Source organism: Hetaerina americana, unplaced genomic scaffold, assembly GCF_022747635.1.
Source record: "Hetaerina americana unplaced genomic scaffold, ioHetAmer1.1.p SCAF_38, whole genome shotgun sequence".
In the NCBI taxonomy this organism is placed as follows: Eukaryota; Metazoa; Arthropoda; class Insecta; order Odonata; family Calopterygidae; genus Hetaerina; species Hetaerina americana.
Genome location: NW_027286963.1, coordinates 2229181 through 2247563, shown reverse-complemented (window position 1 = coordinate 2247563; position 18383 = coordinate 2229181). Strand labels below are relative to the sequence as shown.

The following is an 18383-nucleotide window of genomic DNA, read 5'->3' as shown; positions in this document are numbered from 1 at the left end:
AGAAGAAGAAGCAGTCTCCTCCTTTCTGCCTCTCTCCCTTCCTCATCTTTCATCCCTCTCTCTCTCTCTCTTTCCCACTTGGTTCTTCCGCCTCGTCGACGCCCGACGTCTGCCTGCCGTCGCAGTTCTTTCCTCCCCCTCCCCTTCTTCGTATTCGCTAGCCCTCCCACCACCCCCACAAACACCGCCCACATCGACTCTCCCACGCGAAGACTGGAAGAGGAGATCGCCGCTCGACTCTCGGCCGTCCCCACCTCTCCCCATTGCCGCCTCCTCCTCCACCTCCACCCCATCGACCACGACAGCGCCCGCCAGGCGACGTCCGCCCTACTCATCCGCCCTCCTCCCGAAGAAGACAGCCCCGGCCGACACACAACATGGTGCTCCATCGTGGAGATCGTGAGTGTTACCTTTCTGTAACGACAAAATAATCGTGTTATCGCCTATTTGTTGGGAGGAGATGAAAGGGGATTCGATGGTCGATCGCCTAGCGACCCGCTGAGAGCATTTAAAAATATTTCTTATTGTTTCGTCTCTTTTATTTGTGTTATATTTTGTATCTCGTGTGTGTGTTGGTGTCGTACATTTGATTTGAGAATTGGGATCTTCCTCCCGACATCCGTGGTGAGGACGTCGGTGTCCCAACACCTTCTGCCGCACGCATTTCTCGGAGGTTTGCGTGCGGGGTGTATTTGAATATGTTTGTGTGTAGTGTGGGGTTTTGTAGGTGTCGAATCACTCTTCTCGGATGAATCGGTACTCCTTTAAGGTCGCTTATCCTTGGGACTTCCATGGGGTTGACCTCTTGCGTCTTCCTTCCATTATTCTCTCCCTCCCATCCCCGGGGGAGCGTGGTATTGCCCCGTTCAGGGGCACGTGACTTTTTCGACCCCCTCTCGTGTAGTCGTCCGGCGTCGGTCTTCCACCACCCCAAGCCTTCCCGCTCCCGACGGCGAAGAGGGGATTGGGAGAAAGATTATAAAAAAGAAAGAAAAACAAGTTCCGAAACGTCTCGACGTATAGATCGTAAGGAAAGATGGAAGATGTTCTTCGTAATGGGAGGGCGATGGTAGAGGAAAGCTTGTCGCCCAATCAGGGTATCGGGTCGTGAGTCAATAACTCGCGTTTTGATTGGCACTGGCCTCTATCTCCCTCTCTATCTATCTATCTATCTCGTCCTCCCATCCTTATAAAGGGTGGTAGTATAAAAAAAATGTTTTTTTTCGCATTCTCGTGGTTATCTCTTGATGGACGTGTGTTTTGGGGATGTGTGTATATGTGTGTGTGTGTGTGTGTGTGTGTGTGTGTGGTTGATAACCTTCCTCCCTTCAAACCCTCTCCAGACGAACACTTCAGTCGACCGACAAATTCCCTTCCGTAATACCTCTCTCCCCACACCCACGCACAAGTTCTCCCTCCCACTGTCCACCCCCAAACCAGCCACACCTCCCCACAACCCCTCCGTCAACCCCCTCGTGGAATGGATGTGTTTTCCGTTCATCGATCCCCTGAGCCGATGAATCGATTACGGCGCCCCCGTCGAAATGGTTGAAAAATGAGGGTTCGCCGATGCAGCAAATCAATGCCGTTCTCGTTAATTCTCGAAACACCACCGCACCCCTCCCCTTTCCACTTCCCACACACACACAAAACCCCACAAACCCGGGTATTCACATATTTTTAACTCCCGTTTGCCTTCCAAGGGGATCCCAATTTTGGTGTGTGGGCATTAGGGGTAGTGTATATAGGGGGGGTGACGTAACCCTCCCCCCTTTCCCGTGTTTCGTGACAGCAGGGGGAAAACACCCTCCACTCACACCCCCAATACACCCTTTCCCTCTGTCCGTTTCGCCTTTTGTTTTCGTCGGAGGGCGGTAGGAAAAAAAATATTTGTTTTCCCACCTCCGGATCCACCATCTCCACTCACTTCCTGTTAGCGCTTAATGTAACCCTTCTTTTGTGTGTGTGAGTGAGTATGTACGTGTGTGTGTGTTATTAATTTTCGTTGGCGGGAGCAGGGTTTCCCCACTCAAACGTCCTGCTCCCCTTGTTGAGACGACACGCAATATCGCTCCTCTCTTGTGATTGGGAGAATGCTTGAGTGAGTGGTGCTTTTTTGAAGTGGTCCAATCTTTTTTGTTTTCTTTTTCAATTCCCATCGAGTGCGTGCTCGAATGAAACATTCAGGAATGTAGTAGGTATCTGTAGGAATGAAACAGGAATGAAGGTTGTTATCAGATGTTGATATCGTCACAGGTGGGTCCACTGATTTTCAAAGGTCCACTGAGTTTGGGAACATTTCTAATGATAAACTAGCATCTCTCTCGGGCACTACCTCCCAGCTTCAAATACTTCGCTTGAGTCGAAGATTTTTCCCCTTCAGTTTATAATTCTTTCTTCCAGTCTTCATACCTTTCAGCGAGTCAATTCTCTTCCTTTCTTCTCTTAACATTTTTTGAATTCGGGATGGTGCGATGGTAAACGGACTGGCTTCCCACCTAGAGGGCCCGGGTTCGAATCTTGGAGACGGCGGATTTTTTTTAGTGGTACCCCGATCCCTATTTGAGGTGCTTTTTGGAGATCACTTGTGACTGAGTGAGTACGCCGTTCGTCGGATGGGACGTTAGACTGCGGACCCCTTGTTGCCCTTCGTTAAGAGTAGGGTGATGCCGACGCCGGGTTTCTCTCCACCATTCTTCCTTTCCCTCCCATCCCTAATGGCGCAAATGACCTCAGCTGTCGGTCGCCTCCTCTACGAGTACAAACTACACCTACTACTTAGCATTCTTTCTCCCCTCTGTCACGGCCTTCAACATCCTACTACCTCGCAATATCGATCTTGTTTTTAGCATGCTTTGCAGAATTTGTTTTTTTTTAAGGGAAGGAGAAGTTGTGAGTTGGATGAGGAATGATAGATGTATTGAAATTTTGCGCATGGTTTTGGCGGAGACGAACTGTTTTGGGAGAAATTCATGGAAGACTGCAACAGTGGATTTCGGAGATATTGATAAGGTAGCTAGGTGTGGAATTCTTATCGGTAGGTGGACTTCGGAGAGATATTTTGTGCCGAAGAACTTTATAGTGATTGTTTGTTCGGAATTAGGAATTATCGCGCGATGGACGCTTTTTTATAATGCTCACAGATGTGTGTAAATGCTTCATGAAGTATTTTCCGCCTAAAATCCGAAATCGTACCTTTGAAAAGTAGACCACTCATGATTTAAAGATCTGTTATAGTAGGCCTCGTGTCTTGACTGTTCTCGCTCTGAATTTTTCTCGTGCACGTTTTATATAGAAGTTATTGTCGATGTCATTCAAAAGGTTTACGGACAAAAAAACTAGGTTCTAAGGAACCTTGTCGTGTAAGGTTGAACACGAGATGCGCAGTTATCGTTTCCCTACCAAGCGCCGTCTTGGCGGTGGGTATGCCTCCGTTCGCTTCCCATTCCCGTGAGGAAGGAGTTGACCGTCTTTTCGTATCGATCGTAGACAAACAACCCCCACCACTCTTAAGGGAGCCTCGGCTTTTGTCTCTACGAAGTTTCAGTATCCGAATGGAGTAGAGTGGAGCGAAGTAAATGTTGGAATTAAAAAAAAAAGAAAGAAATATCGTATTCGGCGTCAATGAGTCTCGAAGGCGGCCGTGTGCTCTTGGTGATAATCTGAGATTGTGCCCCGGCTCCTTTAGTGTTCCCATCGATCACCGTCCGCCGCACACAATACCTCTTCCCTCCCTCTTCCCCACTCCCCACCCTCTTACCCCGGGTGTCTCTCTCTCCCTCCTTTTGCAGGAGGTCTTCCTGTCTTCAATTTGCGTCGTCGTCGCATCCAGAGGCGGTGTACCTACTTATTTCCTCAGGGGTTGCTACCCCCCTCCCCCCCCCCTTAGGGGATTGGACGTCGTTCCATCCGCTCGCTCCCTGCATATTAGTACTCCCGTTCCCTCAAGCTCTTCTCCCGGAACCCCACTCCCCATCATAACCCACAATGCACCCGTCTCGCACCTCTCACTCTGTACTTCCTTCCCTTTTATGTATTATTACACATGTGTTTTTTTTATTTCCGAGGACTCCGCTCGGAGATTATATTTTTCCGGTCGATCATCTTCCCATCGCCCGTGGCTGAGTTCCTCGGCCCCCGGACTCGTCTAGTCACCGCACCTACAAATATTCCCAACCCGGTTCGTGGAAGGGTTCTTATTTTTATGTGCGTGTGTAGGTGTTTTTAACTATTACAGATATGCATTCAATATTACTCTATGGTGGTTTGTTTTAGCATTAGTTGTCGGAGGGAAGGCAACCTACAGCTGAGGTCATTTGCGCCGTTAGGGATACTTGGGTAATTTGATAGAGGTGGGGATGCTCAGGGAGTGCGAGAAGAATGGGCGGAGAGACATGCCGGCCTCGGCATTCGCCTATTCTAATGACGATAGGCGTTTCTGTTTTAGGATTTACTTTGTGGAAGTTATCCTTGAGGGAAGAAATAATAATGCTTTGGTAAATTCCACTGAATTTTTATTTTCACTGCTTAAGTTTCGACACTTAGTGTCATCTTTAGACGAGGACTACAAAAATGTTATTTTCATATAAGTATATATATATATATATATTTACATATGTATACATATATATATATACATATATATATATATATATATATATATATATATTCAAATGGATATAGATATAAGGAAAGGGAAGGGTTAGGAACACAAAAGAAAAACACACGGTGTGTGTGTATATATATATATATATATATATTCAAATGGATATAGATATAAGGAAAGGGAAGGGTTAGGAACACATAAAAGAAAAACACACGGTGTGTGTGTATATATATATATATATATATATATATATATATATATATATATATATATATAATTATCTATCAAATATTGCTGTGAAAATACTTGAGGTTCTGCGACAACTCATGACGATAAGTCTTTTATAATATCGTGCCCATCCGTATTATTATTCTAGGATTGTTTGTATGGATGACCATCGCGTAAAAAGAATGTGAGATTCCCTTTATAAGTAAGGACAGCGAGTCAGCTAGACGGCAATACCCACAAGTATCATCTGTTCTGGTATAGTTTCATGGTTGACTGTCACGCAGTGAAATTGCTTTGAAGTCCTCTTTAACCGTTTTGATGAAACCGTTTGGGGACCAAGGAGTTCTCTGTCGCTCAGTCGAGCCTTTGGTGAAATACGTTAGACGTTGCTCCATTGTGAGGGGAAAACTCCACTACTTCAGGTGGATGTTTTTTATCTTTCCTTTTCCCGACCCTCCTTTTGCTGCTTTCCGTCTGGCGCCGAGCGTACGTCTTCCTCCAAGCCGGCCGATGTGCCCCTCCTCTCCGGCAACGTTCCCTCCTCGCCGTCCGTCGCATCACGTCTAAAGGCTCGGTCGGAGCGTGTGACTCATTTTTTTTCTGGACGAAAAGCGCAGTCTTTCCACCGCGGGCTCTGTTCGTGTGCGGGGGAGGGAGGGGAAAGAGGGTGAAGGAAGTCACTTGGTAGACTTCGGTCGTAATTTTTTTCCCCTCTCGTTTCCCTTTGTCTCGCAGCCAATACGCCATCCGTGGGGTAGTCTTGTGTTTCGATTACTACGAGAGTAGTTTGGTTGACTGAGTGGTAGCCGGAGTAGCTAACAGCTGAGGTCATTTTCGCCTTGGGTGGTGGGTTTGAAAATGTGGGGCTGGCGTAGGCGTAGTTGAAGGGAGGTTTAGGAAATACTTATCGATTTATTTTTATTTATTTCACATTTATCCGAAAACAGAACTTTGGCTTTTACATCGGACTTGAAACAATGATATACTGGATGTATTAAATATTTATATATATATTTCGGACTTGAAAAAATGATATACTGATATTATTAAATATTTATATATATATATATATATATATATATATATATATATATATATATATATTTATATATATATTTCGGACTTGAAAAAATGATATACTGATATTATTAAATATTTATATATATATATATATATATATATATATATATATATATATATATATATATATATATATATATACATTCAAACACGAAATCCCGCCAAACGGCGAATAAATACTCATATATACAGAAACAGATATAAGGAAAAGGGATAGGAACACATATAAAGGACGAACACAATAGAGGTGGGGAAGGCGGAATTGAACGGATCACAAGAGTAAAAATATTTCCTCAACCGGGACTCGAACACCGGATCTTTCCACTTGCCGGGCGGATGCTCTTAACCACTTGAGCTATCGAGGATAGTCAATTTACCCTGAGATCCGTGGGTCTAATATGTCGCCAAGCGCCCCGATTCTTTCAGCCAAGAGATGGCGTCAGGGGGCTGTTTCACCCACCAAAGGAGAAATAGACAATGCACAAGGAAAGGAAAGGACAGTGGGTTAGAATTCATACAACATCATACAGGAAAAGAACAGTGCGTTTCGTGGCACGCATAGCCAGAAGAAAGAGATGAGCCACATTGGCCAAATACACATTCAAACACGAAATCCCGCCAAACGGCGAATAAATACTCATATATACAGAAACAGATATAAGGAAAAGGGATAGGAACACATATAAAGGACGAACACAATAGAGGTGGGGAAGGCGGAATTGAACGGATCACAAGAGTAAAAATATTTCCTCAACCGGGACTCGAACACCGGATCTTTCCACTTGCCGGGCGGATGCTCTTAACCACTTGAGCTATCGAGGATAGTCAATTTACCCTGAGATCCGTGGGTCTAATATGTCGCCAAGCGCCCCGATTCTTTCAGCCAAGAGATGGCGTCAGGTGGCTGTTTCACCCACCAAAGGAGAAATAGACAATGCACAAGGAAAGGAAAGGACAGTGGGTTAGAATTCATACAACATCATACAGGAAAAGAACAGTGCGTTTCGTGGCACGCATAGCCAGAAGAAAGAGATGAGCCACATTGGCCAAATACACATTCAAACACGAAATCCCGCCAAACGGCGAATAAATACTCATATATACAGAAACAGATATAAGGAAAAGGGATAGGAACACATATAAAGGACGAACACAATAGAGGTGGGGAAGGCGGAATTGAACGGATCACAAGAGTAAAAATATTAGTAGAAATATTAGAGTAGAAATATTTTTACTCTTGTGATCCGTTCAATTCCGCCTTCCCCACCTCTATTGTGTTCGTCCTTTATATGTGTTCCTATCCCTTTTCCTTATATCTGTTTCTGTATATATGAGTATATATATATATATATATATATATATATATATATATATATATATATTTCTACATATATATATATATATATATATCAATAAGTAATCTACCGGTTAATGTAGATTTGGATGGACACAACTTCCAAATAAATATTTTGTGACTCCTAACAAAACACAATCCAGCTACCTACTCTACATCAGGTCCCCCTTTATCTTCGAGTACCGCCTTCCTCCCTTCATCCATTTTTCCTGCCTCCTTAAGATTTCTCCCAGCAAACCCCCCTCCTTGCCCACCATACCTAGTACTTCCTCATTTGTTTTCCTTTCAGTCCATTTAACCTTCTCCATTCTTCTCCACGATCACATTTCAAAAGCCTCCAGGCTACGTGTATCCTCCTGCTTCAATGACCACGTTTCCGCGCCGTACATAACTACGCTCCATACAAAGTTTTGACCAGTCTAGAGAAAAAGATAGAAATGAAACACACGTATTCAGAATTTTCGGTGGCCAAACCACCTTCCTCTAGGGAAAGAGAGGAAGGTGGTTGGGCCACCGAATATTCGAAATACGTGTGAGTTTTATTTGCATGTATTTCTCTGTGTTTTGTCCACTAGCGCTATGTCGTTTCCCCGTTTAAATCATTATTCAATATATATATATATATATATATATATATATATATATGTGTGTGTGTGTGTGTGTGTGTATGTATTTATATATAAGAATAGAAACAACTATAAACACCCAAGCCTACCACCGAGACAGTACCCACCTAGTCGAGAATCGAGCCCGCGACCTCTAGGTTGGTAAGCGAGGACGTTGCTCCGCCGCCCCCGGGGCCGGCTAATGTATTAGAAGAGAGGAAGTAGATAACATAAGATGCAGGAAGACTTGATACATAAAAGGAAAGAAGTGCAGTGGTACTGACATGATGATTGTGATAGCCTTGGAGAGAAATTCATAACTGCTCAGCCGTAATATCAATGTGCGCATTGCCATCATGTTCTTTAATTAAAAATGGCAGTTGGATGAAGGAAGATGGTATTGATAAACAATAACTCTCGGGGAAAGGATATCTGTCCCGTATTCAGCAACTGAACCAAGGGAGGAGTAACTAAAAAATGGGTTTTGCCTCACTCATGATGAAATAATTGTCAGTAAACTTTACATTTAATCAATATTTAATTTCTTTTTTTTATTTGATGCCAAATTTCATGGGTGGTAAAATAGGTGGATAAAATATTAGTGGAAGGATTTACTCAGGGAATGTGGGAAGGAAGATTGAAAAGAGTGATATCCAGCGTCGAATATCAACCTACTACATTAATGAATGACACCGAGGGGGCAAAGAATTTGACGCTCCATCCGACGGACGGCGTATTGCCCTTGGAAATGCTCATCAATGGTGTCCAATTAGACACAGGAAAACTAATGAAGAGTTTTGCCACCTAACGGGGTTCGAAATCGGTATCTCGGTGTGAGAAGCTAATAGTACCATATATCAACTATCATAATTAAGTTATCCGGGTCGACAGTAGGATTCCATATTTGAAAGTCATGGTAGTTTTAGATCAATAAAATGTGGAGCTTTTTTTCAGTGAAACAATTTTTTTAATGTAATTAATTTTATTGCTGTTGTCGTAAACGTACGCGATTGAATTACTTAAATTATTAACTCTTTACGATATGTGTCATGGATCGTTGAATTGTGTTGAAATTGTTTGGGTACTCGTCGATAAATCATGATAATAAATCCGATTTTAAAGTTTAAATACTATTATCCAACTTTATTACTCTAGGAGTATTTTATACTTGACTATCACGCAGTAAAATGTCTTGACATTACGTGAGGCCCTCTGATAACTTATGGCGATAAATCCGTTACGCATTCGTGTTCACCATTGTTATTTCAGGATCATTTGGCGGAAGACAACGGCGCAGTAAAATACGTGATATTATTTTATGCTCTCGTAAACCATGTTGTTGATGAAACATTTATTTTATACCTCGTGTGAAACACGTGACTCACTAACTGTAATCCAGGGGGTTGTCAAATGAAAACCTTGAAACATTAATATATTTAAACGCGTAATTTCTTGAATACGAAATATTCTTAATTATATTATTTGCCTATGTACATGGCGTTCCATAGAAATAATCCAGCACTTGGAAAGTTCACGACAACTGTAGTAATGTCATGGCTGTAACTGCTACTTAAGCCATTTGTGTCTATACTTGGTGTACCCTACCTGGCCTGGTGGAGTCTCTTCGAGGCGTAATGCTGTTTAGGAACTGCGTAGTTCACATGTAAATTTGTTGAAAGTGACAGAGATGAACCACCAACTTTCAATCTATGATGAATAACAGTGTTTCTCCTCTTAACTACTCAGCTTACTAATGAGAGTGTGGTGTTACTCTGTGGTGCCTTTTGCAAATGCAGTTGCCATCTTTACACTGTTGTTGCACCATATTGATGCTTTCTAGCCTCGTGTTCGTAGCTTTGGGACACTCATCAAGACATGGCTCTATCACTATTGCCAACTAATATTTGGTACAGTGGGACATTTTTAAATTTTAGTGCACTTTCAAGGATTTCACTTGAATCACCCTGGTATATAAACCAACATAAGACCTGGGCTACATGAACTCTTGCTTGTTTTGCATAATTACGCAGTTAATAAAATTCCCCGAGAATATTATTCCCTTCGTTTTTACGTTTGGAGATGATTTCCCTAGCTCAATCATCGAGCGGACCACGTAAGGATTCGCGCGATGGCATATTCAGCGAAAATTTAAATGTTAAATAAGAAAACATCGTTAAGCGAAATTCTTTTGTGGAAACATACAGTAGGAGACGAAAATGCAACTGTGCTTGGTCTTCAACAAACTCCTCGAGCATTAAAACTTCAAGGAGATATTTTATTTTAACCCAGAGGAGCAATATGATTAAAATCTCTGGAGAAGATTATCACCTATTAATTTATTTTGCAAAATTTAGTCTACATCAATTTTGACTCCTTCAAAGTAGGAACTCTCCATTCGTGGGCTATGCTATATATTCCATCTTCTTCTTTTCCCCTACTGTTTAAAGCACCCTTGGAAGTCCTCTTGGCAGTTAGGCTTTTTAGTTTTCTCGTCTCTGTTTCTTGCTTTATTGTGTCTTCCACATCTACCCAGTGATGTCCCCTCATCACATTTATGCATTTTGTGAATAGGAAAATGTCACCGGGGGCAGGATCTGATGCGAATGAGGAGTATGATCTCAAGGATGGTGAATGAATTTTTTGGCAGAAATTGGCGGACAATCAATGCTGAATGTGCAGGTGCATTGTGTCATAGTGAAGGATCCATCCATCACGTTTGATTGAAATACTTACGGTGCACTGTTGATTTTCCTGAATTCAGATCATCAACCATCATTCGGACAGTTTTTCGACGATCGGTAAGGACAAGGGACCGCACACGATCAATGTTGTCGTCAACACAGGCGGTTGAAGGTCGTCCCAGCCTTGCATCATCCGTGGCGTATTGTCGGCCATCTTTAAAACTCTTAATCCACTTGTAAAGGAATGTCTTCTTCATAGTATTATCACCGTAAATAGCTGTCAAAATTTCAGTAATTTCCTGATAACTTTTACCGTAATTTCACCAAAAAACTCAATGTTGATTCGTTGCTCCGTGATTTCGTCAATATCCATTTTCGACCTACAGTAAAAACAAGGACAGCAGAAACTAACGTAAGTGGCACCATACGCACAGCTCGACGATCCGCCATGCACAGACGGCTCATTTGGTCTCCGGCAGCTGGCGCCGCTAGTGGGCGGGGCTAATAGTCCGCGTCATGGCCACCATATTGCATCAGTTCACGTATTTATTGGGCAGACTACGTATTTCGATCGATGATGGTCTCCATACGTCAGGATAATCTCTTGTCGAGATGATGGTGGAGTGTTTCGGAGTTGGTTTTTTTGTTTTGTGAAGTCGAATCTTTCGCACTTTTGATGGGAGGACTGGGTACTATATACGCTCCAGACAGAGAGGGAGGGGACTTGCGGTGCGGGAATTCACTGATTTCGATCGAACGACCAAATGCAGACTCATTAAAAGTAGGTCGCAGGAATGTTGGCATAATTTTTTTTCTTCCCCTCCCCTCAGAGTTCGTTCGGAGTAATGTTGCGCGCGGTCCGCTTTTCATCACTCTCCCCAAGTATTTGCTCTCGTGATGAAGTTGGGGAATTCAGAGTGTTGGATAGGAATGAGTATATTGCGGGCGCGCGGGGGGGGGGGGTAAAATATGCTTCTTTGGATGTGTTCGCGTTGGTGTTTGGGATCTCTCGTGAATTCGGAAAGAAATCCTGTTCTTTCTTCTTCTTCTTCTTTTTCCTGTTCCACTCTCTTTATGGAGTGGAATAGATGCGAGGACGAAAAAAAGAACAATTTTTGTTTCGCGGAACGCTTTCGTCCTGTGTTAAGGGATTCTTTTTGTTTTAAGTAACCATATTGCGCAATGAAATTTGGGTTGGGCAGAATATCTTCATCTTTTTCGTACGAAGAGTTCTGTGGTAAAATAAATGCATAAAAATTTGGTTACTAAAAACCTTTCCTTTTTGTCCTCATTCAATGTTTTATTTTCCGTTTTTTTTATGAACCACTGATGATTCCACCTGTCAAAATTCTCCCCATCTCTTTCTTAAAAACTTCATAGTTTTTATTGTTATACAATTATTATTATTATTAGGTAATCTACCGGTTAAGGTAGTTTTCTGATGGACATAATTACTAATTAAATAACTTGTGATCCCTAGCAAAATCCAGCAACCTACTCTACATCAGGTCCCTCTTCATCTCTGAGTACTTTCTTCCTCCCTTCATCCCGTCCAACATCCCTATCCTGTTCCTTCCCTTTCCTCGTCTGCCTAACATTCTCCCCTCTATCACAGTCTTCAATATCCCGCTGCCGGTCAATACCCCCTTCATCCACTTTTCCTGCCTCCATAGGATTTCTCCCAACAAACCCCTCTCTTCGCCAACCGTAGCAAGTACTTCCTCATTTGTTTTCTTCTCTGTCCATTTCACCTTCTCCATTCTTCTCCAGACCCATATTTCAAAAGCCTACAATCTACGTCTATCCTCCTGCTTCAATGACCACATTTCCGCGCCGTATATAGCTACGCTCCATATCAAGGTTATTACGAGTCTTTTCGTAACATCCTTACTCAACGTCCCCGTCATCAACTTCCTCCTCCTTGTGAAAGCCTCTTTGCCTAGCGCAATTCTTCTCCTTACGTCCCTACTACTTTGACCGTGTTGGTCCAAAACACTACCGATATACGTAAACTGTTCTACCTGCTCTAGTTTTTGCCCTCCTATTTTAATGTTAAGCTTAGCCTTTTTCTTTCTAGAAAATCCCATAACCGTTGTTTTATTAATATTGATTCTCATCCCATACCTGTCGCACTGAATTTCCAATTCACTAAGCAATGCTTGCAAGCCCCTTGGCTGACTGACAAACTAAAGCATGGTAATCGTCAAACCTAACTGATTTTACGAATTCCCCGCCCACAATATCTATTGGTATATGTTCATATATTCTGTTTTGGTTTCTAATAATGGCTTCTTTGCGTTGATTGTGACTCATATAAGGTGTTTATGTTTACGTATACTGACATATTCCAATTCTAATGTTTCTTCCAAATCGTCCATGCCTCCACGCCTTTGTGGGAATAAATACGAAAGAGGAGTGTCTCATAAATTGGTCTGTTGCACACTTTTGGGACATATACCGTTTCCGGTCTTTCCGTATGATTTTATACGATCCTTAGCAAGTTTTTAATCTTCTGATGATAACTTCATAAAGTTTTGCCTTTAATATTTGATATTTAAACTTCCGAGAAATGTCAGCTCCTCAGCTTCAAAAGATACCGAACTCAAAAAGTAAAAAAATGAAAGTTCCTACGCGAAATTTCTCAATTAGACCATTTTGAAAAATTCAACTCCAGATGTAATCGTTTAATCACACGCTATAATTTACCTCGAAAAGATAACTTTTAAAAAAATTGGTCTATCCACGTGAGAGTTATAATGTAACTCGATATTTTACGGTTATTTTGATAAAAATTCCGACTAGTCTAAGATATCATCCATCGCAGACGAAATATTTTTAATTCGAAATTTAAAAAAAACATTTCTAATGGTGAAGAATTAAGAGAAACAGTAATATCGGAGAAAAGGTACTCTTTTCTTTCCCTGCCTTCACTTGAAAAAACGGCTTTCCGTATCTCTCACTAATAATAAAAATGAAATATAAATATAAAAGCTTACGACCTATGACAATGATATCTCGCAGTCACCGGAGTACTAAAAGAAGATAAAAAAACATCATATTTATTACTGTGTTAAGGTTATTTGAAGTTAAGTGAAGCAAATGCTATCGCCGACAAGTATCCTTTAAGCCTCGCGAGATGAATACAACATTTTTCCAAGAACAGGTTCCTTTATTAACCATTTCCATGGAAACCATATCCGTCGGTGAAATAACCTTCCATTATTCGAATGCCTTGCGCCCGTTATTCACGCAAACCTCACTACCGCAGAACAGAAATCAAATCATAATTTTAACAGTTCCAGTAAGATAGAAACTTTACTGAAAGCATGGGAAATTTATTACCCACGCTAAATAATTCACACAAACCTTCAGAAACGTCTCCGTAAATTTCAACTAACAGCCCTGTATGTCTCCACGAAGAAACCCGATCCGTATAATGCCACCAGATTGCACAAGAGGAAGGGATCAAAAAGGAATATATATATAATATATAATTATATGTATATATATCATATATATATACACACGTATGAATGAATATATATATATATATACGTGTGAATGAACATATATATATATATATATATATATATATATATATATATATATATATATATATATATATATATATATATATATATATATATATATATGGTAGTCCAGTGGGTAGAGCGTTGGACTGCTGACCGGAGGATCCCGGGTAAGGCACTCTGGGCACCTGCAGCTGCATGTATAATTGTATATATATATGTACATACATATACATACATATGTGTTTTTATATGTAATGAAATCGCACAATACTGAGGAATTAACGGGTGCGGATGAAACGCCGCGTAATTTTTTAAACGAAACTGCTTAAAAAGTTACGATAGGTGGGCGCACTGCCCCACGGTGCGGACAAGATGCAAAACCCTCAAATTACTTTTCTTCCACCGAAACTGGAAAGGAGAGTCCGTGAGAAGTTAGCATCGTGGTGAAGCATACGAAAGCGCCCCCACACGAAAACCTCCACACACCCCCGACAAGCACAGAGGAAACCCTTAGAAGACAGAACCCACACCCCCACCTCCCCAACTCCACGAAGTCTCGGACTTCAAAATTAATGCAATCGCTTCTGGGGAAACTCCAGAACTCCTCGACTCCAGAGTCCGGATGGTATGGGAAGTCTTTTGTTTCCATCCTCAGGGTGTTCAGGATTAACTCCTAGGGATCCGCGAAAAATCGACCGACCGCGTCCAATTTGCATACTTTGCTTTTACTTCCGAATTCTACGGAGAGTCCTCCCGGGGGGGGGGGTTACGTTGACCATTTTGCAGTTAACTGATTTCAATATTCTCTTTAGCAATCTCAGGGCTACGTTGTTCGATTCGGGGCATGGCGGGGGATGGGAGGGAGAAAGAACTTAAAAAAAAAAAAATCCGATTTGGATTAGTTATTTAATTTTTTTAGCTGGTGCACAGATATGAGATCGTCGGTCTAAGTTCACATAATAGCCTAAGAGAGGACTTCCACATAGTTAATAGGCTCACAAAAAGAATTTCATACATAAATACAACACAAAAGAAACGTTTATGAAGATTGAATAAAAGAAAAAGGGACATTTTTTAGGTTATTGTGGTCATGTGAAAGAAAAAAACCAAATTTAGGATACCATAAAGAATAGTTTTTAAAATCAAATTTCCAGCTCCTTATTTGGTGATTTAGTTTCAGATAAAGGTTTTTAGTGATTTAACCCATGAAAATGGTCCAATGATCACCCAGGCATGAATCAATCATTCGAAATTTTCGTTGTTTTTTTCTGAATAAAATAGATTCGAAACCTCAAAATAGCAAAAAAGAAATTCTTTACTTACTGATAGAAAAATGCATTAGCAACAAGCCAATCAACCAATTCTCAACCAAAGAAGGAACAGAACAGTTATCTAGTCTAAATGGATAATTACTGGCACACGAGTGTTTAGTATTATGCATAAACTAGTATTCACCACCATTACTAACATGGGTAGTGCAATGACATTTCCATGACCATTTAATAAGCATACTCTTGACCTTATCTTGAGTTATTATAATGGCAATAGGCTTTGTGTTCTTTTATTCTGGTTATTTCATGCACCGCTATGTATGTGTCTTCGCTATGTTGTACATTAAAGGGAAAAAACGACCATAGTTTCAAAATAAAAAAAAGAATGCAAAAAGACAAATAAGAAAAAATACTCTTTTTTTAAATAGAACTATAATTGATTGGAACCAGCTGCCTGGAGGTATGTTTGAGCCCTTTTCCATCCAATTTTAGAAGTTTTAAGTTTAAATTTAAAGAAGTTACTGGGAAATAAACTTCATTGTAGTTATTAAAATATTGTTTGTATGTGACGTGGAAGTTTGTTTGTATGTGATGTGGAAGCGTCATTTATTGTAAGAATATTTTGTCTCTAATCTGTTTCTCTAGTGCGTGTATGTATGTAATTTTCGTTGTAAGAGTTATCTTTGACCAAACTTGACCGCTGCCACCGGGAAAATCGCCTAATTGCAACTAAATCTAAAAATAATAATGAAATAATGACGAAGAGGATTTCGTAACAACCTTGCTTCTCCTTTCAGTCATACTGAAAACGGGAATAAGTAAAAAAACAACAACATTAAAAAACAACCTATTTCACATTAACTCTCAACGTTCCTTACAAAATGCCTCGATAATATAAAAATTTAACCAAAAAGAATATTGAGATCACCATGTAGATAAAAATTGCAATGCATTTCATGTAAAAGCTTACAGTAAAGTTATCGGCGCAAATGGATTTCCCCGTGGGCCAGGAAAAATATAAAAAGAGAAAACATTATTGTAACAGAAAAAAAATAAATATTGTACTTTGAAAATGTATTAAAATTAAACTGGAAAGCTAAGGGAGGGTGTGGGGGGGAATTTATAATACTCTAGGCTTAACTAGAATTTATTTTCTAACTACACATTCTGATTATAAGTCTCTCAAACGAACTATTTTATAAACCGATTTCGAATACGGTTTAAGGGGGCAAAACGTCACCCTGTATGGAATTTTAAACAGAAGTAATCTATAAATCGTTCTCTCGCATGTCTCCATGACGATCAATGTAATTAGCTAAGTAAATTTCCCAAGCATATAATGAAAGGGAAGGATTGACGGTTTTAACTACATGCGAGCTTAATAGGATTTTCAATGATACGATTATTTATTTAACGGCATTTCGCATTGCATAACGTGCAAAGATGGATATTTGAAATTCGTGAAATGGAAATTTAATCATCTAGGGTATTAAAAAATTATCTCGTGACGGGTGAAAAATTGCTAGTTGCTATGAAACCATAATTATGAAATCAATTCAAGTGTCGAAGAAGATAACAATTGCATTTGTACGCACGGTGGTGATAATGATGAATTAAACATTTAGCCTTCAATTTTTTCTCCTTCAAAAAATTAATATTTTGCGTTTTACACAATTTCGATGATAAACTCTTGTTCGCATTCAGTATATAAGGAAATAAAACAATAATACGACGTACCCGGTGTACATAATTATATATATATATATATATATATATATATATACACACACAATGTTTAATACTTAGCACTAGTGGACACAGACAAAAGAACACAGAAACACACAAAATAGTGAGTCTCTTTTTTGTGTGTTTCTGTGTGTTTTTGTCTGTGTCCACTGGCACTAAGTGTTATACATTATTATTCACGTCCGTGAGACTTTCAAAAAGTGTTATATATATATATATATATATATATATATATATATATATATATATATATATATATATATATATATATATCTATATATATATATATATATATATATATATATCTGACCGGAGGGGCCCGGGTTCGATTCCTGGGCAAGGCACTCTGGGCACCTGCAGCTCCACCCAAACTAAAGTGATTTTTCGGGTACCAGGTCTTCCTGGGAAACCATAACCGGCACAGGGAAAGGAACTGGCCCCCCTACCCTGATGTGTGAATTTCACACGCCGTATAGGGCTTAGTACTGGGTGAACTCTACCATCACCTACCAAACCGCCCGTCGGGTTGATTACTGTATTTATGTTTATGTATATATATATGAATCATTAGGCTACGTATCTTACAGTATATGCTATTTGGTTTCTTTATATAAATAGTTTTTCAATTGTTGGATTGAGATTCTCTTCCACTTATATTCAGAAAATCTTTTGTTTAAACACAATCCACCACTTCCAATTAATATTTGTAATTGTCAATTTGACACGGATAGTTATTACTGGGAGGAGGAGGGCTATACCGAATTTAGTTCTAAATCCCACAGCAGAAAGAATCGTCGAATCGCTTTATTCCCATAACAGCATCACCTCAATGGTTAGTTAAAAGAAAATAGATAATTAGGCGACATCAAAATGCCTAGATACATGTATGCTTCACATAAGATAATGTGTAGTGCTAATCAGTTTCATTCCAGTTTTCTTTTACTTTTTCTTTAAAATTAAGCAATCTTTCTTCCTAGCAATTGGCCTTACCTATGTTTCTGAGATTGCGAAGGCAAAATAATAAAAACAGCTGCAATCTTATAAAAATATATCCCACAGCGTTGGGGATGGGTCACCTCGTATGAGATGGGTATACGGGTACATGTAGTATTACCTCCAGATTAATGTGTTAAAAAGTAGGCTTGGGTTAAAAAATCGCTCCAATTAAGTGCTTTCTCACGTTAAAAAATGACTAATTGGGGACGATAAGTGATTTATAGGAAAATCAAAAAAACTATCGGAAATATATTAGAATTCTAGCATCGAAATTTGAGCATTG

At 40.2% G+C, this 18383-nt stretch overlaps 1 protein-coding gene across 6 annotated transcripts in view; it reads left to right on the top strand.

The window, feature by feature from the left end:
• LOC139691587 (amyloid beta precursor protein binding family B member 2-like) overlaps positions 1-18383 on the top strand; it is a 400834-nt gene that overhangs the window by 78616 nt on the left and 303835 nt on the right. The window contains exon 1 of one of the 6 annotated variants that reach the window (XM_071589485.1): positions 1-399. This exon is cut by the window's left edge and continues 733 nt beyond it. The exons of the other annotated variants lie outside the window; for them this stretch is intronic. Within the exon in view, the coding sequence (XP_071445586.1) occupies positions 378-399 (22 nt within the window). The 5' untranslated portion in view covers positions 1-377. The remainder of the gene's footprint in view (positions 400-18383) is intronic. 6 annotated transcript variants of the gene reach the window in all.